This window comes from Aythya ferina (assembly GCF_964211825.1).
Source record: "Aythya ferina genome assembly, chromosome: 15".
In the NCBI taxonomy this organism is placed as follows: Eukaryota; Metazoa; Chordata; class Aves; order Anseriformes; family Anatidae; genus Aythya; species Aythya ferina.
In genome coordinates this window covers 9,900,406-9,924,700 of record NC_140314.1, presented here as the reverse complement: position 1 = coordinate 9,924,700, position 24,295 = coordinate 9,900,406, and the positions used below count along the sequence as shown (strand labels likewise).

The window sequence follows — 24,295 nt, the reverse complement described above, 5'->3', positions numbered from 1 at the left end:
TCATATCATAACCCTTTCTTGAAGTAAGCTTATGAATTTGAAATTTGCTGACTATTTGGCTAATACTTTGATTCCTAAATTGTTAAACTTTTAAATTTTGTTCATTTATTGAAATGCATCTCAAGGCTACATGATGCTCCAGTGGAATTTTTCACTTTAGAACAAACCTAATGAGGAATTCTAAAGCTTCGTTATATTGGAACTGTACTGAGTATTCATTATTAAACTGAAAAATCATCTGGTGGGTTGAAATACTAGTATATAGAAAGTTTTGGCATTTCCATAATTCACCCCAGTTAGTGCATTTGATTGCCACTTCCGTAAATCTAATTAACATCACCTTGTTTGTAAAGAGAACTTAAATTATTTCAAGTTCATTAACGGACTACAATACAATTAGATATTGCTAAGCTATAAGAGGTTTGTTTGTTTTTTTTTTGGGGGGGGGGTATAAGATATTTGCATTCTCTAAAATTTAAACATACTTGATACGAAAATGTAAAGCATAGGTCTACACAGTTTGGCTACATTTTAGATAGAAGAGCTAAGAGTCCATTATATTTGAATAAACCTCAGATTACATCTCAACTTTTTCATTACATCTCCATTCTACATTTTATAGTCCCATTTTTACTATTATTGAGTACAGCTAGATCTAGATGAAAGGGAAAAAAAGTGTGTCTTTGCTTGAAATAAATACTACTTGCTGATTTCACTGAGGGTAATAAACTTTTTTAAAGGACCATTTTGAATACTTATTTTTGTCAAAATGTGGTATGCTGCTTTAAAGAATTAATGAAAATTAAGAAGCTGTGCAACCACAATAGTAAAAATAAGTAAACAAAAATAAGTAATAAAAGTTGGATTGAGGCTATAGGAACCATAGGAGCATGGCTGGTATAGCTGTGCTAGCACATGATACTGGCAGAGTATTCCTGGGTCCTGGACTGGATATAGCTTATACCAGCAAAACTGTGAGTGAGTTTCTGCAGAAAGGAGCAATTTGGGGGTGTTTCTCCCCCGTATAATTGCATTTACAGCAGCCTTTGTATGCAATGTGGTACTAATCAGGATCACACCTCTTTTCCCTGATTTTTGGCCAAAGTTTGTAGCGTAGATATGGCTTAAGTGTATAGCCATGATGTAAGTTATAAATTATAATTATGTAAATTAAGACCTTGTATGTCATTTAAATGAAAGCCTTGGTATATGTAACAATAATTAAATGTAAAAAAAAAAAAAAAAAAAAAAAAGTGTGCAGCAGTACTAATTATTTTGCAACAAGAAAATAATTACTTATTTCTGCAACTTACCAAGAAGTAAAGCACACTAAATGGAGAAATGAGTACAGCATTCAGTTGACTTAACACTGTCATCATCCATCTAAACCCAATTCTGCTACCTTGGTTATCTTTGCAGACAATCGGGAACTGATATACAAATGTATGATGGCACTGGTTTCCTGAGACACTCATTCTGGTAGTAAACTGTATTATTGAACAACGAGCTATTGATGATGTTGTAATTGTGTTGTAAGACAAATGGCTGCTCTAAGGAGGTTTATCCATGGGGATATTTGCTGGTCATGAATTTTATGTTTTGTCTTTTTTCTCTGACATAAAGGCCCAGCAAAGATTGCTCAGTGAAGAACCTCTGTTTTAGACTATTTATGGCACCAGTCCATAAAAACTGTTAATTATGAGAAATGTGTTTTTATAAGTGTTTATTCATGAGTATTACTTAAGAAAGAAAAAGAAAAAAAAGATTGTTTCAATTGTCCCAAGTATTTAATTCTGTATTACTCTGGCTTTTTGGTTCTTAATGCAGAGTGTTTAAATGATGATGTTAAAGCAGATGAAATGTACTCCAGATAAGACTGTTTTCTTCCTGAACTGATACAAGGCTCTTCCTTATTCTGCTGTTTTTGTATACACTACAGAGGATTTGGTAAAGAAAAATACACCAACAAAACTGGAGTTACTACTGAAGATTTCATATTGTGAACCTGTTTCTTTCCTTGTGTTTATTTTAATGCAGTATAAACATAACAAAATATTTATTTCCCTCTGAAGAAATGCTATAAAGGAGTCTAGTCTAAATATAAAATGGAAATCTATGCTAACAAACGTAAAATCTATTGTGTGTATATATAAGTTTTAATAATACGCTTTCATCAGCTCTCCCTCCCAAAAAGTCTCAACTTCCAATCTAAGTTTGAATGTAAGGAATCTACCCTCAGTTAATTACAGATACACCTAAAGAAGCCCACATACTTCCAAATAAATTGAGAGATGACACATTAGCCATCAGATGAAAGTTGTATTTGAGACTGTGTTCCTGTCCTCTGTTAAACCTGTAGAACTGGTGATAGGCAAAGGATTATAATGTGAAAAGTTTACAGCTTGCGTCACAAAGACAGGTGCCTCTGGTTCTGAAACAGTAGTTTTTGAATAACTGAATAACTTGGGATGTAAGTATCCATCCAGCTGACAGTTAACTAGTATAGCTAGAGGCTTACACTAGGATTGCAAAGGAGTGCAATCAAAGAAAACGAGTGCTTGAACAGAAGTGATGCGGATTCTTTTCTTAGGTCTCTATGATAAAGTGTACTTCTTACTCCTGATTTCCTTTCTCCATGATCCGTGTGCCACTTTTGTTGCACAAAGAAATATACTTTATAAAGCAAGATCTGGAGTTTTATCTACCATCAAATAATCTGGAGGAACACAAACCTGGTACTGGAACTTCTGGAATGCACAATAAGAAAATAATTTTAAACCTCAAAGATCTGTTTACAGCAGAAACAATTGCTGCTTGTACATCCCCTTTGCCAGGACAAAGTACAAAATTAGAGTTAAATAGAAACATCATCTTAAGTAAGTAATAAGGTAGAAAGCCTGGCAAGTATGTCATTTCAAATCTTAGTTGTGACTGGACTTAAGGAAAAAATACTTTTATCAGCAGAGAAAGCTAAATTCAAAGCTACGCCAGAGTATTTTACGATCTGTTTTTAGTATGGGGTAACATTTACAAAAATAAATAATTTTCATTAGAGTATTAATTTGTGAACTTGAAAAATTTAAAGTTAACATTACTCTTTATAGTTTGTACCCATTGCATATAACTCACGTACTATGCTGAAATATTTCTTATCCAGAGATTAACTTATTTTCCCGTGACAGCTCTATTAACTATGTCAAACACCTTTCAAGAGAAAATTATCTAAGTCAGTTAAACCGCATCTACTGAAATTTAGTCACATCAAACTTGAAAAGTGGCAGGAAAATGTGTTTGGATGAGATTGATATGTGAGAAATTTGAATTTGAGTCATTAGTCATAGTGATTCAAAGTAATAGTGATTAATAATAGTCCCTTAAATTTATCTTACTAATGCTATGCTGACCCAGTATAGTCAGGCTTCAAACATACTGTTCAATCACCTCTTACAACACTAGCCTAGCATACTTTCAAAGAGCCTTCCCCGTCATCTGACTTTATCTGTTTTATTTTAACATCTCACAATAATCTGTTGATGTTTTATTAAGGCATCTGCTGTAAAATATGCAAGGCCTATGCAGGGATAGGAGCAAGGCTAATACAATTATCAGATTATAAAATGCCACAGCTAGCATCATATGCGTAAGTCCTACTAGTGTTGAAAAGATACTAATGAGTCTGCCTGATTTAGCTACTCTGGATGGTCCTAGCCTTTCAATAATTTCTCTAATCAATACTTCATGCTATGACTACATGGCAACAAAGGATGGCTTTTATTTTTCCTGGCTAGTTTCATTTATCTTGTTTGTCCAAAATCACACAATAGAAGGTTAAAATTTCCATTTTCCGGGACATTTTTTCCCCACCAGTATCAATCAGTAAATAACCTATCTACAGTAAATTACATCAAGTCAATTAGTATGCAAACAACCTCCTGAACTTGATATGCCTGTCTCGTTACAAATCGTGAAGGCACAACTATGCAGTGTTGCAGCTACTGCCTTAAGTCTTCCTTGGACAAGTCTTAAAGCCATTGACTCTTTGCTATTACTCTGTGAGTTCTGCCAGCAGAGTGGAAACATAAATCATTACATAAAGGAACTTGTCTTGATTAGGGTATTTTAATCCCTTTCTCTTTGCACTGGCACACCGACTGAGTAACAAATTTTGTTGGAAGACATACGAAGGAATAAAGCCATAACTAGAAAAGCAAAAACAAGCAAAAATCTGGAAGTGACGAGTGAGTGACCAAGACCAGGATTCCTTATTTTATGTATGTTTAACTCCTGGTTATGCAGAGCTACGTTACCCAGGTGGCAGCTTACTTGCATGATGAATGCAGAGCACCAAAGCTGCCAGGGGATGCACAGCACAGTAACAAGGTGAAAATAGCTCCAGGGTAGATCTGATGTTAATACCATGCACTTAGGCCATGTGGAATTGGACGGCATGTGTCCCACAGCTAAGCTAGTTCCATGGAATCAGTCAATGCATTTCTAAACTGGAACATAGATGCAGTAGATGCCTTAGTGTTCACAAATAAGGAAGAAAGGGTTTGACATGTGACAATCAATGGTGGCCTCAACTGTAGTGACCAGGAAATGCTGATGGCTGCAAGGAAGATGAGTAGATTCAAGGTGCTGATGGCTGCAAGGAAGATGAGTAGCAGACTTCAGGAAAGGGACAATGGTTTATTCAGGGAAACAGGAGGTGGCACTCCATGGGAGGCAGCTCTGAAGGGCAAAGGAGCTCAGAAAAGCTGGCAGCAGGTCTTTAAGGACAATCTTTTCAAATCTTAACAAAGGTACCTCCTGATACTCAGGAAAACAAGTAGATGCATCAGGAGTTTGTCTTGGCTAAACAGGGAGTTTATGGCAGCACTCCAGTGCAAAAAGACAGTAATGCAGGAGGTAAAATCAAGGACAGTCTGCAAAGAAGGAATCTAGAAACATTGCTAAGGCATGTAGGTATTGTCACAGGACAATCAAAGCTCACCTAGAACTAAAACTGTCCATGAATACCAGGGGCAACAAGAATAGCTTCCAATGCTTTGAAAGGAAACTGGGCAAGGGTCCCAATGACTTGAGAGGAGCAAGAGGTCCACCTACTCTCAAAAAGCACCAAGAGGGCAATCCAGGAGCCACAGACCAGTCGTCCTCACTCGGGCCCTGGAAAAATCATGGGACAAGTCCTCTTAAGATAGATGAAAGAGCTGCTTGTGAACAATCAGCATGGACTGACTGTGCAAATCATGCCTGCCCCATGTGACTACTTTCCATGACAAAATTGCTGAATTTATGGATGAGGAGAACAGAGCGGATGGCATTTACCTCACCTTTAGCATATTTTTCAAGTCTCCCTCAGTATTCTGGTATCTTAAATACTATGGTCCGGGTGGGTGGCAACCAACTGGCTAGTGACTACCTAGAAAATGGGGTTCTGAGGACAGAGGTAATGGCTTGTACTCTACCTGAAGGTCGCTAACAAGCAGGGTACCACTGGGTTTTACTCTGGGACACATTCTGTTTAACATCTATCAGCCACCTGGAGCACAGTCTCACTAAATTTGTAGATGGTATCAAACTCAGGGACCAGTCAAAACCCTTTTGTACAGAGGGACCTGGACAAACCTGAGGGATTAGGCAACACAGGTATCTGTCCATATTCAACAAAGATAAACACAACCCTGCATTTGGGAAGGAGTAGTGCCAACACAGGCTGGGCAATGACTGGAGAGCAGCTCTGCTGCGAAGGACGGGGAGGGGGGGACAGACAGCAGGCTGGGCATGGGCCGACTAAACGTGCTCCCTGCAGGCAGCTGTACAGCGCCGCACCGGGCTGTGACAGGAATCCTGCGTACCATGGGGACACGGGCAGGAGAACCAGGGCTGACAGAGCGGGAGCTCCCCGCGGGGGGCCGCGAAGACCCGACCGGAGGCAGCCGCGATCGGCCGGCCCCTCCTTCGTGAGCCGGGCAGGCCGGGGCCGCCCTCCCTGAGGCAAAGCCGCCCCCCGGGCACACGGCGCCCAGCCGGGCTCGGCCCTGCCGGCCTCCCGCCGCCAGGCCGCGCCCGCTCCCGCTGCCGGGAGGGCCGGAAGGGGCGGCCGGGCCCCGCCGTGCCCCGGAAGGCGGCGGCCACACGTGGCGGCGGGGGAGCCATGGCCGGGGGCACGGCAAAGCTGCACCGTGGGCAGGTACTGCGGGGAGCCGGCCGGGGCGGTCGGGTTTGGCTTGGTCTGGCTTTGCTTCAAGTGCGGCCGATGCCGTTGCAGGTGCGGAAGGCGGTGGAGGCCCTGCTGGCTTTCTCCAAGAGCAAGGCGAAGGGAGACGAGCTGCTCCTCAACGAGAGCGACTGCCTGCACCTGCTGGTGACCGTGTGGAAGATCCCGCGGGTGGAGCAGGTCATCAAAATGTAAGGCACCGGCCCGCGGGGAGCCTCCCGTCCTGCGGCGTGGCGTTGGCTGGGGGCTCGGGGATTGCATTGCCACGGCCCTGGCACTGCTTTTAGCTGTACCCTGCCGTGCTGAGAAAGCTCACAGCGCTTTGTCTGGGTGCCAGCACTACCCAGCTTCAGCGGGTGCAGGCATGGTGCGGAGCATGGATGGTCCATCTCCTCCCAGGATATATGCGCTACCTGCTCTAATGATCTTTGTAGGCAATGTAGTTTCCTACTTCTGGATAAAGGTTGTGTCTCCTATCCATCTTATGTCCTCGCTGTAGACCACTGCCACATAGCATCCGAACAGAAACAGCAGAGGTTTGCCTGTTCACAAAGGATGAACCGAATTTGTCTGCAGAACAGACTGAAAATCTGTACAAGAAACTTTTAACACAGAATGGGATCACAAATGTTAGCCAGGTAAGGAAAAGAGATGATGATATAGCATAGTACTGTTGTGTCTCTCTTCTTCAGTGGAAAAGGAAAAAAAATTCAGTGTTTAATATTTTAATCTCAGCAGTTAACAATCTCAAATAAGGCTTTTTCTGACTATTCAAACTGTATGTTTCCCAAACTTAAAAAATTACTCAAAATAATTTAAATTTAAGACTATGCCTTTAGCAATCAGATGTAATGGTTAAATAAATACTCAGTATTTGGTTTAAAAATTTTTAGTTGTTTACTCACAGTACAAAAGAATATTCAAGTCCTTTGCAGCTGGATTGGATCACTTATGCTTCCCTCAATAAAATTGGAAAACATTTTCTATTGCTGTATTTATCTTGATTTAGGTATTACCATGTACTCTAGTTTTGTTTGGTGATGTGCAGTTGCTATGCAAGAGATCCATATCATCTAATTCTTAAAAACTACTGTATCCTTTTTTTATCATTTGTCTTCAACATTCTAAAATAATTCTTATTGACTAACTAACAGTTATGCAGCTTAATTTTATGTGGTTATAAGAAATATTCTATGCTGTGTTTTCAGTGGCAGGACTAAACTGTTACTTTCGTTGCAGGTGATCTCATACAAAACTCTCAAAAAAGAGTATAAACCATTTGAAGCAAAGCGTCGCCTCCTGAACAGATTCGATCTCTTCCTGTCTGATGACCGAATTAGAAGGCTTTTGCCCTCACATATAGGAAAACACTTCTATGAAAGGAAAAAGTAGGTCTTGGAATTCTGTATATCGGTTTTGCATTGTTACTATTTTAATAAATTCTTCTTACTAAAGTTTTGCTTAGTTATTTGGTAGTTTCATTGATTTTTTTTTTAATTACTATTTTTCCCTCCACCTTTTCTTTTTTAGGGCACCGTTATGTGTTAACCTAAAAGCCAAAAATCTTGCTAAGGAGTTTCAAAAACATATCCAGGGTTCAACACTCCCAGTTACCAACAAAGGGTGCTGTTAGTAAGTATGAGGAGTTTAATACTTCAGAGGAAGTAACTGTAGGAATTTTGAATTGTTTATTCCATTAAGATGCAAGTAAGATGTTAAGAGTCACCATTCCAGGTACAGGTCATTTTGAACCTTAGAAAAGAGGTATAAACCAGCAAACCATATAAAGAGATCAGAAATTCTACATACTAAGAAGTCTCACTCCGAAGTTTTTTTTCCTTGTTGCTAAGGAATTTCTAGGCAACTATCAGTGTCAATCAGCATGTACGGTCAAAGAAAAATATTGCTGTTCAATTATATAACAACCACTTCTAAGATACTGTCTTATTTTGAGACTTTTTAATCTATTGTGCATCTAAACTAATCTCGATCTAAATCTATCTTAGCAATAAAAGACAGAAATTGCATTTCATAATATTAAAATGGTTAATACAGGTAAATCTATTCTGACTGTTATTATAAAAGACTTCAGTGATAGTCAGCCATCTTCCATGAAAGCTAAAATAATTGCAGATGAGTGCTTTTCTGTTTTATTTCAGGGAATAGTGAAGAACAAGTAACTTAGTATGTTTATTTACTCATATATAAATGTTACTCTTCTCTGTTTTCAGTACAGCACGTATTGGTCACACTGGAATGAAAGCTGATGAGATAGTAGATAACATCATTGCAGCAGCTGAAGTGATTGATAAGAAGTTACCAAAGGTACTGCTGATTGATTGCATCAAATTATGAACTAACTTGCCTTTAGCCTTGTTATTTTTAAATTATGTATTTTTTTTGTTGTTGTTTCAGAACTGGAAAAATGTGAAAGTTCTTCACCTCAAGACACTTAAATCAGTTGCACTTCCAATTTTTACTGCACGTATCTCCAACTTAAATGAGCTTGACAGACAGCCAGTTGTTGACAGAAAGGAAGGAGAGGTAAAAAAAAAAAAATCTTCAAACTTGCCATAAAACCAGATCAGAACCATTAGCTCTTTGGCTTCTTTTTATGTGTTATAGCAACTAATGTGTTGGGCTTACAAGCTTGAGCTGTGGATTCCAGGCAGCTATGGCCACAAAGTTATTAGGCACTCCTGACTGAGCACTTCTCATACACAGTAACAAGAAATCACTGAAACTTCCTTATAAAGCAAATTAGAAATAAGTAAGCTAAGAGTTTCTAGTCTTGAAACATAGATTCAACTGAGATTCACTCTTGAAACTCTTGCTTAAATAGTGTATTTGTATTTGCCTCCTGAAACTACATTCATTAACATATACATGGATTTAGACTGTGCATCCATTTATATATTTGCTAATCAGTGCCATAGGAGCTTGTGAATTATTCAGATGTTTGTATATTATTTTGCCAGGATGGGAGGGGAAGGCTTCATCTACATTAAATTTTAAAAAAATAAAAATTATTCCTTTGTACTTGGTTCTGCCTTTTTTCTCCCAATATCTAAAACAAATGGGGAGCATATATATACAACTTAAAGATTATTTTTTACATTGTTTTAATTTATTTATGAGGTGTTTATGTGGAGCTTCTCCTATGCTGAATGTAACACATTTTCATATTTTCCTTATGGTTGACCAGTCCAGGTTTAATGAAGAACATTTCAATTTATGTTGCTAGACTGTCTTATTCTTAACCATATTAAAACAATTGTTGTGTTTAGAAATGCTATGTTGTCTGAGGTGTACTTTGAATTCTTTGTAGAAAGGAAAGAAGAAGAAGAAGAAGAAAACGAAAAAGACAGCTAAAAAAGTGAATTCAAGTCAAGTTGCTGTGAAAACGGAAAATAAGGATGTTGCTGCAACCCAGGAACTTGTGATTAAAGAAAAAGTAGAAGTAGTCCAAGAACCAGATGAACATAATGATGAAGAAGAAATTCCACAACTGGTGCCCATGCAAATAACCACCCTAGCTGAGCTAAAGGTAATTTTAAGATACCGAGAAACTTACATTTAAGTTAAAACTAAATACTATGAACTATGTAAATCATTCATAGAATCATAGAATATCCTGAGTTGGAAGGGACCCTTAAGGATCATCAAGTCCAACTCTTGACACCGCACAGGTCTACCCAAAAGTTCAGACCATGTGCCTAAGTGCACAGTCCAATCTCTTCTTAAATTCAGACAGGCTCGGTGCAGTGACCACTTCCCTGGGGAGCCTGTTCCAGTGTGCAACCACCCTCTCTGTGAAGAACCCCCTCCTGACGTCCAGCCTAAATTTCCCCTGCCTCAGCTTAACCCCGTTCCCGCGGGTCCTGTCACTAGTGTTAATGGAGAAAAGGTCTCCTGCCTCTCGACACCCCCTTATGAGGAAGTTGTAGACTGTGATGAGGTCTCTCCTCAGCCTCTTCTCCAGGCTGAACAGGCCCAGTGACCTCAGCCGTTCCTCGTACGTCTTCCCCTCAAGGCCTTTCACCATCTTCGTAGCCCTCCTCTGGACACTTTCCAACAGTTTCATGTCCTTAATTCATTGTTCCTTATGGGATAACATCTTTTAACAGACTTCAGGTGAATTGAATTTTCTTAAAATATGATGAAAGCAAGATCTGTGTGTATATGGGGGGATGCTCTGAGGGTTTATTTACTTATTTTTAGTAAATTCCTTGTACAAAGGAAGCCAGTGTTTACTGTCCTCTTTATTGTTTTCCTAAATAGTGGCAATTTTGTCTAGCTTGTAACTAGGCCTGAAGTCAGAAGAAAGGGTAAAATGATTGAGAAACACTTATGTTTTAAAAAATCAGTAACTTAATTAATTAATTCAAAATTTCCTATTAAATTATATATTTTAATGCATCATCTATCAAGTGCAGAACTTGAAAAACAAATGCATGTGTTCTCTAGGACAGTAATATACAACATTAACAATCACAATATACATTAAGAGCTAGCAGCTTGCATGAAATACTGTATAGATTTACTGTTGTGGATATTGAAGGTAGCATGGATTTTGTCACATGTCTGCAGAACAACCAAACTCACAGTATTCGCATGTCTAACAAATACCTAGTGGATAGAAATGGGTGAAAAAAACAGTAATGCTTTTAAATTCAAATCAGTTATACTACACTTGTGATTAGAGCGTATCTTTACACTCTAACTGTGCATCTCTTCAGGTATATCTAGACTACCACTATGATTATGTGCTGCCCAGTAAAAAAAAAAAAGCAAACGTACAGCTTGCTTCAAGCTACTGTCATGCAGCAGGCCTCTGTCAGCTCACACGATGTGATTGCTAGAGACGTGGGATAGGTACAGCTGGAGTTGGTATGAGCTATTCCGGTGTCAGCAGCTTTCTTTCCTGAGGGCCATTTGGGAATATATGATGATCTCTCAGGAATACTGGGCCTAGTGCACACATAAAAGTGCAGTTTGTGTGTGTACAGGTGGACTCTGAATAGAGTTGATCTCTGGAATCTATTAAACCCAAACGCAGGACGAGAAGGGGACTGTGGTTTAAATTCTGCCATCATAACAGTTCAGTGACTTGGTTAACCAGGAAGGTGAACATCCTCATATCTGTTCAATCTACTTAGTAATTATTTTGTTAATTTTTCATGATTTAGTTCTGTGTTTAGTTCCTCTGTTTCCAGCCTGAAATGCGGAAAAAATCATTTGGGCTAGGGAATAGTACAAGCAATAGAAAGCATTTGTCATTTAGAATGGTTTTCATTGATCGCTCTTGGAAAAAAAACAGTGATGTTTGTTAGTTGGAAAAGTAATACTTTTTTGTCTTAATTACAGGAAGCGGAACCAAATCAGAGTCCCGTGGAAAGCGACAACCTGGGCAAGAAAACAAAAGCAACCCTTGGTAAGAGAAAGAAACAACCTCTAGATGCTGAGGCTCCAAAACCAAAACATGCAGATGTGCAGATGTCACCAAAACAGAAAAAAGTCAAGCAGCCCAGCATGCCAAAGGAAGCAATAAAAGAAAAAGAGCTGAAAAAGACTCCCAAAAAGCCTGAAGCAAAGTCTTTTGCAACACCTAAAGCTGGGAAATTAGTACAGTCAGGCAAGAAACCTTCCAAAACACCAAAGCAAACACCCAAGAAAGTGGGCAGGCCACAGTCAGCATGATTGTTGTCTATTGTAACTTTTTATATAGTAATTCAGTTATGTCTTTTTAGAAAACAAGCATATTCATGGAATAACATACCTTGTTAAGAAAATCTCATCCTAAGAGCTTTTTTCACTGACTTGTAATGATTCATTTGTGTTTTCTTCTAATGGATGAGCTGGAACAAATAAACACATTCATTTTAATTGGCTTTGTTTATTACCTTATCTTTCTCCTAGTCCAAACTGAAAGCACCCAAATTCATTAGGTGTCAAAGAGCAGGGAAGGGACTATTACAGATAAAAGTAGAGAAATATTGTGAAAGTGATGTTTTCCAGAAGCATAACTTGGCACTGGTGTGAAAAAGGGCTGAAATAAAAACCATGTATCCCAAGAAAGACAATGTATTTAACATGATTTAAAAAATGAAATCACTGCTGCCATTTTTCTTGAATTGTTCAATATAATGAAAATATGTTATTACAGATATTTAAGTTAGCAGCCTGATTACAAGCAAAAGTTTTGTTGTGTGGTGTTTTTGTTTTTGTTTTAAGCTATTTTTATCAAGGGTATATGCATAAATTATGGACAATTTTAAAACCAGCAATTCTTCACTTCACAGAACTGTCACTATGAGAGGGGGATAAAATATACTGGTTACTGTCTTTCTCACACTGCAGAAACTTTATTGGAATGTTTTGGGTTCTTTTTCAGTATTAAGTAATACAATTTTTTTTTTCCTAATAGTTTTTGGGTGAGTTTATTTTCACTATATGCAGAGTTCCTCTGTGACTTGGAGCCCTGGTCTGTATCTGCTGTGTCTCATTTCATCATCTGCCTGAACTGTTTATAGTGTTTTTCATGTCATGATGTCCACGCAGTTTTGCCTAGGAAACAGTTGTTTTGTATGTCTTGCTCTGACTTTTTAAATCGGTTTTTCTTGCTATAACCATTCTAGCTTGAAATCTGTGCATGTTTTGTCTGCATCCAACTTCTTTTGAGTTCTTTCTTATTCTATATATAGCCCTGTGTGGATCTGTTACAAGGGAAATGATGCAGCTTTCCCTTCTCCAATTCTCCGTCCTGAGGTTAGAGAAGTCTGTTCTTCCTTAGAACCAGAGTATAGTAATACAATCCTCTAAAGCCTCTTGTGGAGTACTTCTCAGTTTGACGTTCTCCATTCCAGCCTGTGCTTTATTGGAAATACAGGGGAATCTAATGATTCTCAAGAACGGATACTAAAACCTTTTCCTGCCTTCTTCCTTCAGCAGGTCTGATAATTGAATGCAAAATCTGTCTTCCTTACATTTCTACAAGAAGTCGTCTTCCTATCTATACACAGGCTCTGCAGCAGTATCTTTCAGAGAATGCTGTTCCATGCAGTACTTTACCCCTAAATCTGTCTGCAAATACAAACTTGCTTCAGTGGTTAAAATAATAAATACAGCTATATCTTTTACTTCAAACAAATCTTCTGGTTTCTAAAGCTTGCTTCCTCTTGGGTGACGTTATTTCTCTTTGAAGGATGTTTATCTGTGTTGTCTAGTTCAGTTGTAGAATGGATGTTCTCATTGCAAGACCACAGTTTATGTGAGCTCTTTCCTGCCACCTCGCTTCCAAATTCTCTGTATTTTGTAATTAATGCTATGGCTGAAATCTAAGGACTTAGCTGTTCAATGTGCTCGTGCTTCATGTAGCAGACACCTGTCTCTTATGATTTTAGTTAGTCTTACACTACAAAATTACTACTTAAACTACAGGCATCAATTTCTTAAATTACAGGTTTGACTATATCTTCTTTAAACCCTCAGGCTTGTCTTCCCTTTGCTCTCCTGCCATATAAAGCAGGCCTGTCACAATTTAAAATTCTTCGTAATTCTTAAACCCCGTTAATGTATTGGCTTTCCAGATGATGAGCCTATTTTGTTCAAAAGTCTCTAACTGTGATTCTTCAATGGTGTTTGTAACATTTCAGGAGACAGAACTGGTTCTTTTCGCTACACCTCAAAGAAAAAGATTATCTTGCGAGTAAAGTCATGCTTATCAGTATAGTCTCATCTTTCTTTACACTCACTAGATACGTTTTTCAAAGCTGTAATATGACTGAGACAGACTATTTTTGAGTTGTTTGCATATCTAGGGGAATAGGGCTCTGGTCAATGATAAGGGTTCCTAGACACTATTTGAGTACAAATAATAAACTGATTTGTTTCAGTTGTTTCAATGTCAAATATATTTCTTTTTTAACATAATATATAAAATATACTGCAAGGGTATTTGCATTTAATATTTTTATAGCTACAGTTTAGCAGTGTAAGCAGTTGATACTGCAGCTGTTTGCTAGCCATTAAATAGAATAGTAACAGCATATAGACGCTCAGGCCGTAATTGAACTACAGTTTAGAGAAATACCTGCAGTCTATAAAAGGCAGATGCCAGTTTCTAGGCTGGGATACAGCATAAAGCAGTCTTTACAATATATATCACTCCAGCATTTTTCAGGGGAAATAACATATGCATTTATTCATTGAGATCCAAGAATATACATATTTTAATGAATGTGAGAAGTGAGATTGATCTTTTTTTTTTTTAAAACAAACAAAAACTATGCTTTCTGTCTATGGAAGGCAATGAATCCCAAATCTGTAATTTGATAGAAAAAGATACTTTCCTAAGCTACTTTATTGGTCTTTTTACCTCTATCTTTGTACGTGTTGACCATTTATTCTTTGTGACATCAAGCAGAATTTCCTTACCTCCAGTTCTGGGACCTGTTTCTGCTACAAGAACAATTGAGAGTATCCCTCTATGCTGGTCACAGTACAGTTGTTCCCTCCATCTGAAAAACACCAAGCAGTCTATGAATTCACATGTGCCACCAAAGTGAATCAGTCCCACAAAAGCATGAAAAACACACTGAAGAACTGAAAAGTTGTATATTTGAATTTGCACAGAATAACCAAATAGTTTCTTTCTCTATGATTAGTTCGTATACTTGGAAAGAATAAAAGGCAGGCTGGTGATGGAAAGCCCTAGCGGTACTAATCTTCATTAACAATATATTACTCAAATTCACAAAAGAATATAAACCAACAGTCTGTAACCAGCCTAATTTGCAGAGTTCCAAAAAACAAAAACCAACCCTATCTCCTATTTGGGACATCCTATATTAAGATTTGCTGCCTACAAAGTGATGGGGTACTAAATAAAAAGTGGTAAACGAGTCACTAAAGAATATGAAAAGATTCTGTTTGATCCATGGTGTCAACTTCCTTTAACCCGTGACCCCCTGTTCTGATCTACCACAAACTTTTTGTTTTTAATCAATATATAAACGAACCTTAGCCAAAATAGTAAGTCTGGCTCAATGATCTGTTAGATTCATGCTAACAGAAGATCTAATTCTTGACCAAAAATAATCCTATTGCTTTCTAGTGTGACCTGCAAAGTACCACTTTACTTCCATAATAGTGAAGTTAAGAGAGTAGATGCAGAACTTACCTCCATTTTTGGAAACACGTTTTGGTATCTAATTATCCATGATAAATCATTTGTTAATTTGTAGATACGCAGAAAATTAGGAAATGAAGATCATAACTTCCGTCTGTGTAATTAACAGTGAATCATACTAGCTTGTAGATGGTAGAAAAGCACATCCTTTGCACTGGAAAAATTGACAAGCACTGCTTGAAAATTCTACAGCAGTTTGAGGCAATTTATGTTGGGATTGCAGTAGCCTTGCCTTTATGGTCATAGCAGCTCTGGAATTCATAGCTAAGGTAAGATGTAAAGAACCCGATGAAGCTACAAACTAAGCCACTGGAGAGAAAGTACATATAATTTCTATGCTCTATATAGCAGAATTTGTTCCTTTTCAAGTTGCAAAGTATCCAGGATTCTGCCAGTTAACTAAGATGTGCCACTACTGATGCAATTTTTACATTTCCTATAAGTAATGTAATCTTTTTTTTTTTTTTAAATATATATATGTATATTTAGAGTTCATAAAATCGGGGTAATAATTTAACATAGTCATCACAGATACTCACTTGGAGACATTTGTAGTAGTCACCCTTGCTTGGAATCAGTAAGTTAACACAGTTAACAGAGAATTACATTTCTCAACTCACTCTCAGTTATGTTTTCCTTGCGTAAGAGACCTAGGGAAACTTAACACTTTCCAAACAAAAAAAAGGAGGAAATAAGAAAAACTCATATTCATTCCAAATAAACTGAAACTGTGCCTATTGCTGATGTATTACATAATCAATTCTGGTGTATAACATGATTGTTTTCAATTAAATAATTACAACTACCAAGCTGAAAAGACAAAACCATCTCTTCACTTCCTTTATATAAGCACCCATATAATGAAATAAATAATAAAATATAATAAATTGTTTATGCAATCAGAAGCAGCTGAGGTGAAAAATACACCCTCTAAGGCTAAGCTGATTTAGCTCTGCAACGCAGATTGGTAGGAATTCAGTTCAGCTTTACAAGACCAGCTAGCAGGTACTAGTCCAGGCTGAGCCTCTGTGGCAATGAGCATCAGGAGGCTAAAACAAATCAAGTATGTTCCTGGGTAAATGCTTAGAGACATGTATAGACCAAGCAATTTATAGATAATTTAAATTTTCTTGAAGGTGGGAAGGAGGAATGAAACATAGAAACCATTTGCGGTGCATCTTTGTGTGGATTGTTCATGTGAACTTAAACTTCCTTTAGAAGAACTGAAAGCACAGAGGCTATACAGAGGATAGAAGGGAAGAGGAAATCAGTAACATTTAAAACATCAGCACTCTCACAAGAAAACAAACAAACAAAAAGTAATCTGGTTCATTTTTACTATTTGCAGCAAGAGCTGATTGCTGCTAGGTCAAAGAAAGCTTCTGTAAGGAGTCTTTTAGTTGAAAGTTTTGATAAAGATATTGCCAAAATATATGCTCTAGTAGTACACAGTGTGGTTGTTTTGTACAGAATTCATTTTATGTTGCTCATTTGTTCTCCATGTTTTTCTTAAAGTGGGAACTAACACATGTCCATTATAAGGAAAACCCGGAGTCAGAAACTAAATCTTTCAAAAAGAAAACTACATTGAAACAATTTAGTGCAGCTAACTTGCTAATTACTATTCTACTGGAGCCCAAAAAAAAGTCTGCTGTACTACTTCCTCTTGCCAAGAGAGGGAACAGCTACGTTGTTCTTCTACTCTGATTTATATGTCTAGTTGCTTTTTAAAGAATCAAATGGAGATGTATTCAACAGGTTAGTAATTTCAGCAGTGTCAAGTCTTGATCTCTGAGCTCTTCCTCAAAAATGGATTTCCATGGGCAGATTAACAGGGAAGAAAAATACCATCTGACCAGGATTATTAATACTGACTTCTATTTAAACTTCCTTCAGTGCTTCTTACTCCATTGTACTAAGACATGACCTCTCCCCCTATCGATCTTCAGATAAAGCATAATGATCATAGCCAACCACCAAAATATGTATATGCCAAAATTATATATGACTGTTGGAATTCCCTGTTGTCAGAATATATATATATAATATATATATATAACCCTATATATATGTATAGCCCTAAAATTAGTTTGACTTCCTAAAACTGTCCTGAATTAATAGAATAATAATAAAACTAAGTAGGTATTTGAACCTCACTCAGATTTGGATAACTGGTAAATTCCTTCTCTTACGCTTTTGAGAAGGACAAAAGTTAGAACATTACTTAACACAAGACAGAAGAGGAATCAAAAAACAAACAAACAAACAAAAAGTGGGTTTTTACTGAAACTAGGTTTAAACTTTAAAATGCAAAAGATATTTGAAATTAATCAGGGAGAATAGCAGAACAGGCTTTTTGAGACCTTAGACCACTTCTATCTTAACAGTTATAGTAACAAAGTGAAAGATATTTTATTGTTGAAGTACTCTGTGTATTTTTAACTTTATTATTATTTTTTCTCAGATAATTTCAGCTTGTGTCTTCCTAAGGATATCTTTTATGGAATAACATCAGGGAGGCAGGCAATCCCTAAAGAAGTGGCTTCATCTAGTTTTGATTCTCCATCTCCAGCAGGAGCAGTGATATGTGAACTAAGTGCTCTGACTGAAATCGAGAGTCCATGGTCTTAGTGCAGTAAACCAATCACACTCCTTGTCACCGTTGTCCTCAGTGGACTGTTCTTGGCACACTGTGGGAAATATGTGGCAGTTGCACATACTGTCAGGCCTTTGCATCTTTTCATTGGTTTGATATTTTTTCTTACTGGAATAGCGTGGCTACCCATCATTAAGCAATTTGTTAGAAAAGCCTCCTGAGGGTACATGCATGAAAGCCTACAGCTGTATATAGTTCTTGGGCCTGGGGACCTGGGGACATTGTGTGCCAGGTCATTAACTCTCACAAGACTGAACTGAGATATGCAGCTTGCCTTTTACGTAACAGTTTTACCTGCTGGGTTTTTCCCCTCTATACCTGCATTCACAACTAGCTTCCTGCTTGTTAACGTGAAGCTGTATTCTGACTGCTCTTTTTAAGGCAATCTCCTCAAGCACATAGTTAAAGCACTTTATATGACCCTACAGGTGTACGTTATATTTGCCTTGCCCAGTAGGAACTGCCTCATCTCACACACGTAGCTGTGTGGGACAAGTACCTTTACTTCAAGACTCCTTCTGGCGTTCCTCCCTTCTGGGGAAGAGCTGGCTGCACATCAGCCAGCTGAGGCAAAAACCTCACCTCAGGGCCCAGCTTACCTGCGGGAACACCCGCAGCCTCCAAGCCCCGCTCCTCCCTCACGAAGCGGGGCAGCGCCGCCACGACTTGACTACCGGACAGCAGCAGCCTCGACGCGTCAGGGGCAGGAGGCAGCAGCCTGCCGGCGGCGCCCAACACCCGAGGGAGAAGCCCAGCTGCAGGGACGGGGCTCCGGGCGGTTACAGAGAGCCTGAGGGTGGCCGCCTCCCTCCCGCCCTTCGCCTCGGCGGGCCGGCAGGTGCGGCTGGAGGAGGCGCGGCCTACGGCGTCCCCCTCAGGTGTGGCGCCGCCTCCGCCTCAGGTGCGGGCGGCCCCGGGCGGCGCCGCTCCCCCGCCATGGCGGCCCCCGGCGGGCTGGGCCGCTGCGTGGCCGCCTTCTGGCTGGCGCTGGCCTTCGACGCGCTGGGCTTGGCGGTGCTACTGGCCGGGGTGTTCGCCGACGTGTTCTTCGCCGACCTGCTCATCTACGCGGGCGGCATCGGCATCTTCCTCAGCCTCATCTGGTGGGTGTTCTGGTACGCGGGCAACCTGGAGGTGCCTCTGGAGGAGCTGCGCGACGACGTGGGGCTGGCGCCGCCCAAGGGCCGCGGGGACAGCGTGCTGCGGGGGCTGGTGCACGGCCTCAGCCGCCGCCTGTCCTCGGCCTTCGGCTCCGCGCCGAGGACCCGAGCCGCCGCCGCCGCCGACCTGGAGCTGAAGGGCCCGCGGGGCCGCCCCGCCGAGCCCGGCAGGTGAGGGGCGGGAGGGCCTCGGCCCCGGGAGCCGCGGGGGGACAATCGCAGGTGTGTGTCTGGAACCCCTCAAAGTCATCCTACCTGAGACTTGCCCCAGAAAACCCTCCTACCTTGTTGTTAAAGCTTGTTAAGTGAAAGCACCTGCCCACAGCAGAACAAATTTTAAAAATAATTATCTTGTGGAATCTTACCCGCTTCTGGGAAGTAATAGAAATCTCATGGAATCTTACTCGATCCTGGTAGTAATAGAAATCAAGTGAGGGAAGTGTCCCGAGTTTGGTTAGGCAGGTGTGACACTTCCTGAAGACACTGAAGGATGGAAAGGGCCACCGTGAACAAAGCACACGTGAGCATGAGGCAGTTGGCATAGGGTCACTCGCTGCGAGGTCTGTCAGGGGCAAGAACCAAGCCGTGCGGTTTGGGACTGGTCCTCATACAGCTCACAGTGTCTGCGAGCAATAAGTGTGAGGTAACGTAGCCATGAGCCACTGCCCACATGAACTCTTGTGAGAAAGATCCTTCTCTAGCAATGTGAAATACTTCTTTCTTGGCAAACACCAATGATCATCAAGGCTTTCAAAATATCCCTAGTATGTTCATTAATACAACATATTTATTTAGGAAGAAAAATATGAGTAATGACTTGACAGTGTCCAAAAAAAGTAAATTTTTCACTTCACTGTGTAAAATCCTACTCTGAAAGAACTGTGAGACCTACTTTGCACTAACTGCCTGAATTACTTGGGATGCCAAACATCTTATGGCTCTGATGCATTGTCTATGAGGTTAGCTTTTTCTGCTGCTCCTTGAAAGTAAATCTTGAAGCAACTTCTGGCTTACAGAAAAGTTCATGTGAAAATTGCCTTCTGTAAAAGCCACAGAATTTCTTGAGAGGAAGTTCTAACAGTAGGGAGATACAACATTGCTTAACAGAAAACTTGTAGAAGGGGGGGATAAGAACAGCAATACAACTTGGAAGGTTTGTTACTGCTGCTGTGTAGTTAATTATTAACTATCTGCAACAAGAAATGGGCTGTTGAAAATAAGTCATTCTCCTTCCATACTCTTTTTAGATTTTGCTGAAATGGGTTTAGAAATGACTGATCAAGATCTACATTTGCAGGAAAGAAATGACATTTGTAAATGAATATGCCTAACACTTTTCATCTAAAGTATACGGTTATTGAGTTGAATAGATAAGCTGCTATCTCTGTAGATGGTCCTGCTTTCAATATGCATACATAGATATGTGCTTTGCTGTAATAAACTACTAGTAGTGAAAGTTATCCAGTATTTTTAAATATTTCAAATCTTGCATGTCGCTAATTTCAAATCTATGGTTTGTTATTTCCCATGGAGGCAAATATTTAGAGGACTTCATTGTGAGTTCTCCCCCTTGAATAGCAACTTCTAATGCTACAGTAAGCAGACTTCAGTGCAGGTGCCTTAGTAATTATAATTCAGAAGAAACCAAAACAATGAGTGTATGAGTTGTGGTACAGATTGTAATATGAACTCCAATTTTAACTTTCAAGGCAAAATACAAAATAACAAATAGTTGCACCTCCAAGATAATTTAGGGATCTCTTTGAAGTAGGTGCATCTGAAATACTTTGTACCTTCTCATAAGCAACTGTCTGAATTAGATCACCCTTTATTGATAGACCAAATCTTCTGCATATCTGGAGATATTTATGAACTTCACCAGGCAGGTAAAACGTGTTTGGGCAGGTAATGTCGAGAGCAAGGAGAGGGAAAAAAAAAAAAAAACACATTACAATCCTCCAACCCCACCTTCCCCAAAGGAAAACATGCACAAAAAACCCAAACCACCAAAACATACTGGCCATTAGAAGTTGCTTCCTGAGACATTACCTTGAGATTTCTCCCAGTATAAAAGCCTCAATGGTAAGGAGAAGTGCAAACGTCTGGAAATGAACTGTTGCCTTAATAAGGAAGTCTGCTCTTTCCAGAAACTACTTAAGCATTTTTTTTTTGGCACTTATGTAACTTTCTGGTTCTTGTGATTACTAATTTTTAATGCTATTAATGAAATACCGCATGCTGTTCTGATTTTGTTTCTTGAAAACTACACCATTTTCAAGAGCAAATAAGTGAGCTCTTGAGATATGGAATAAGTTATATTAAAGGAGGAATAAGTATGGTAAGATCCTCGAGCCTGCAAGGAGAGGCAGAATATAACATATGCTAGAGGTCTGTACAGTCATAAATGGTATGGAAAAGTGCAGAAGGAATGATTATTTATTACCTCTTCCAAGACAAAGTGGGCATCCACAAGTTGTTGCATGTTATGCAACTGGGCCGTGTGATATTTGGCATAAGGTAATGTGGTGCTTAAAAATTTACAGACTCAAAAAGCTGGAGGAAAAAACAGAAGTGATAAAATGATAATATATTTGGCTGGGGAAGATGTGGGGCAGTAAGTGGAAGTTGAGATAATATCTTAAAGAGAGAACTGTGATCTTATGTCTTTATCTAACATCCACACGTGGTTACCATTGGAGGTGGGCTAGTAATGTAATTTTTGTTATTATTTGGGCCCCAACTGGCTGCTAAGCATGTAGAAAAGTATTTTTTTAAGACTTATTTCAAATAATGGCTTAGAGTTTTATGTACTGATTTGTTTTAAGACTACTTTGGAGTAACCTTTTCTTAATGTGTTATCTTCAGGGTCTGCTGAAGACACGACTGTTGAAGTTACTGCCTTTAAAAGTGGGGAAAGTGCTACAAATTATGGAAAGAGAATTCCCTACTCAATGCAATAGGATTCTCTCATTCTGGAATAATTTCTGCAACCACTGTGGACTCTGTATAAAGTGGAGCTATATCCCTACCAAATGCACCTCTCTCAGTGTTGGACTGGATCACTTCTTCTTAACCATTTCAGAATTTAAAATCTATCTTCTAAGAAGTGAGAACTAAAAAGGAAACAAAACAAATTCACAGGAAAATAACTGCAGCATGTAATGTAGAAGTATCTTTTGTAATAACCCGGGAATGTTTGGATAAAAAGCTCTTGCACAATGAAAAACTCTTGCACTGTTTTACGAAGGTTTAGAAGTTGAACTTACTGTGAATTTTTATGATGCCAGTGCAATACTTCTATTTGTAAGGGTGCTTTTAAATGTAAATGTAAAACTGTTGATGCAAGGGTACAAATGTAGTAGTTGTTTATAGTGTACATACATAATTTACAGTGTCTCTTGTGAATTTTCATCATTATTTTGGAATAATTTAGAATTTGAAATTTTATAGGTAAAAAATAATAATAGTTATGTTGGTACGCCAATCGTTTCTTTATAGTTGTGTATCATGTAATATGATGACTTTTAGAAGAGCTTTTTTAATCCAGTGATGATACAAGAATTATTTTTCTAATGCTGAAGCACTAAAAAAACCCTACAAAGTCAAAAAAAAAAAAAAAAAAAAAAAAAAGACTAATAAGCACAATGATATTTTACAGAATCTTGCCAAATTTATGTCTAGATGTGATTGAAATTAGGGTTGGGTTGTGTGTGGGAAAATTTATATTAAAGTTAATGATATGTAAAATTTTTGTATGTGAGGAATTCCTGAGTCCCTCTGTTTCTGCACTAATACAAAGAGTTTGAGCCCACCATCAGCAAATACAGGTAGGTCTTACATTTTTAATGCGCAATTGGTTTTATACTGCAGCTTTATTGAATAGCGGAAGTGGGTTTAAGAAAAGGGCTCACTGGGAATACTGTGGCTGTATTTCCTTGTGAACTCTCAAATGTTCTCTTGAAAATTACTGGAGTAACATTGACAGGTATCCAGTGTTTTTAAAATGTTTTCCAAATTCTCTCAATCTTTCAGCAAGTTCAGGTAGACCCTAGATTTGACGGTCTATAATTTCTTCTTTACTGACTGCAGGTTTTAGGAGTTTTATAGAGCTGTTTCCTCCTATTAGAGGAACTGCAATGTGATACCACTGTTTTATTACAATGGTTGGTTTAAAAACAAACAAAACCCTCCTCCCTAAAACCTACTGATCATTTCAACGTCATTCCCTTTTTTTTTTTCTCTGTTCTGAAAAGCCACTTGCTTTTCCTGAATTCCCTGTAGCTCCAACTGTTAAACTGCACTATGAGATGTAATGTCTAGTTGGTCGGTAGGAGTGATAAATTAACCCTAAACTTGCACGTGCAGCTGTTCGTATACTAGTCTAGTGACAGTTCTCTCTGCTTTAGTGTTGTGATCATAATTATCTGAGTAAATTGAGCAGGGCTATGAATTCACTGTGGATTATGAGATATGAATCTTGTATGCAATGTCACATACTTAGTGATTGCTGGGTAGGATGGTAGATAGAATGTTGGCACGTCACCCAGAGTATATAGGATTTAAATGCTTACAGTTTTGAATAGTATGTGGAATTAATAATTAAATATAGGAGTTGGAACATCAGAAAAGAAAGATTATGGTCTTCACAGAGAAGCACTATAGTGTTACTAGTGTGATGTGTCTAAACAGTGATGTAAAAAGTACTTGTTGTGGAGCAGTGCTAACTACTGTAAGCTATATTGTGGTTTTGTTTTGTTTTCACATTTACTTTTTTTTAAATGTGAAGTAGGTACCATTTCATGCAGTTCGTTCTTTGTGTTCTAAATAATGAAGGCTAACACTAAATAGGAACTGGCAGCTCCAACAATTGTCAGCAGTTAAACATTAACAAATATTTAGCACTATTTTAGTCTCCTGGTATCCTTATCAGTTGTAGCTCAATGCAGCACAAAGTCCATTCAAAGAACTTTCATGCTGTGGATGGTAAAGCAGCTGTACATGCTTGGGAGTGCTGTTGGTGTGTGAACATAGTCGCACATCTGAAGCTGGATTTATTCAGCCTTGCAGAA

General features: G+C 38.9%; 3 protein-coding genes across 4 annotated transcripts; 2 read left to right on the top strand and 1 right to left on the bottom strand.

Annotated features, from left to right (window-relative positions):
* The first annotated feature begins 6,046 nt into the window (after positions 1-6,046).
* RSL1D1 (ribosomal L1 domain containing 1) lies at positions 6,047-12,106 on the top strand. Its single transcript, XM_084536430.1, has 9 exons — positions 6,047-6,193; positions 6,272-6,411; positions 6,720-6,858; positions 7,460-7,608; positions 7,751-7,852; positions 8,452-8,545; positions 8,636-8,764; positions 9,549-9,767; positions 11,588-12,106. Exons 1-9 carry the CDS (start codon positions 6,158-6,160, stop codon positions 11,918-11,920), a joined length of 1,341 nt encoding a protein of 446 aa, XP_084392556.1. The 5' UTR covers positions 6,047-6,157; the 3' UTR covers positions 11,921-12,106.
* LOC311445171 (uncharacterized protein) lies at positions 10,618-19,004 on the bottom strand (the record flags this gene model as incomplete). The annotated part of the gene is made up of 5 exons (XM_084537000.1): positions 10,618-11,437; positions 12,000-12,078; positions 14,657-14,758; positions 18,666-18,956; positions 18,989-19,004. The coding sequence occupies 4 exons, from the start codon at positions 19,002-19,004 to the stop codon at positions 12,020-12,022; spliced, it is 468 nt and encodes a 155-aa protein (XP_084393126.1). The 3' UTR covers positions 10,618-11,437; positions 12,000-12,019.
* On the top strand, positions 18,874-22,973 carry LOC311444939 (transmembrane protein 238-like). 2 transcript variants are annotated; one of them, XM_084536432.1, is made up of 2 exons: positions 18,874-19,397; positions 22,092-22,973. In XM_084536432.1, the coding sequence occupies exons 1-2, from the start codon at positions 19,003-19,005 to the stop codon at positions 22,099-22,101; spliced, it is 405 nt and encodes a 134-aa protein (XP_084392558.1). In that variant the 5' UTR covers positions 18,874-19,002; the 3' UTR covers positions 22,102-22,973. The 2 variants fall into 2 exon arrangements, with proteins under 2 accessions (XP_084392558.1, XP_084392557.1); XM_084536431.1 differs by having other exon boundaries at positions 18,880-19,448.
* Positions 22,974-24,295: the final 1,322 nt, after the last annotated feature.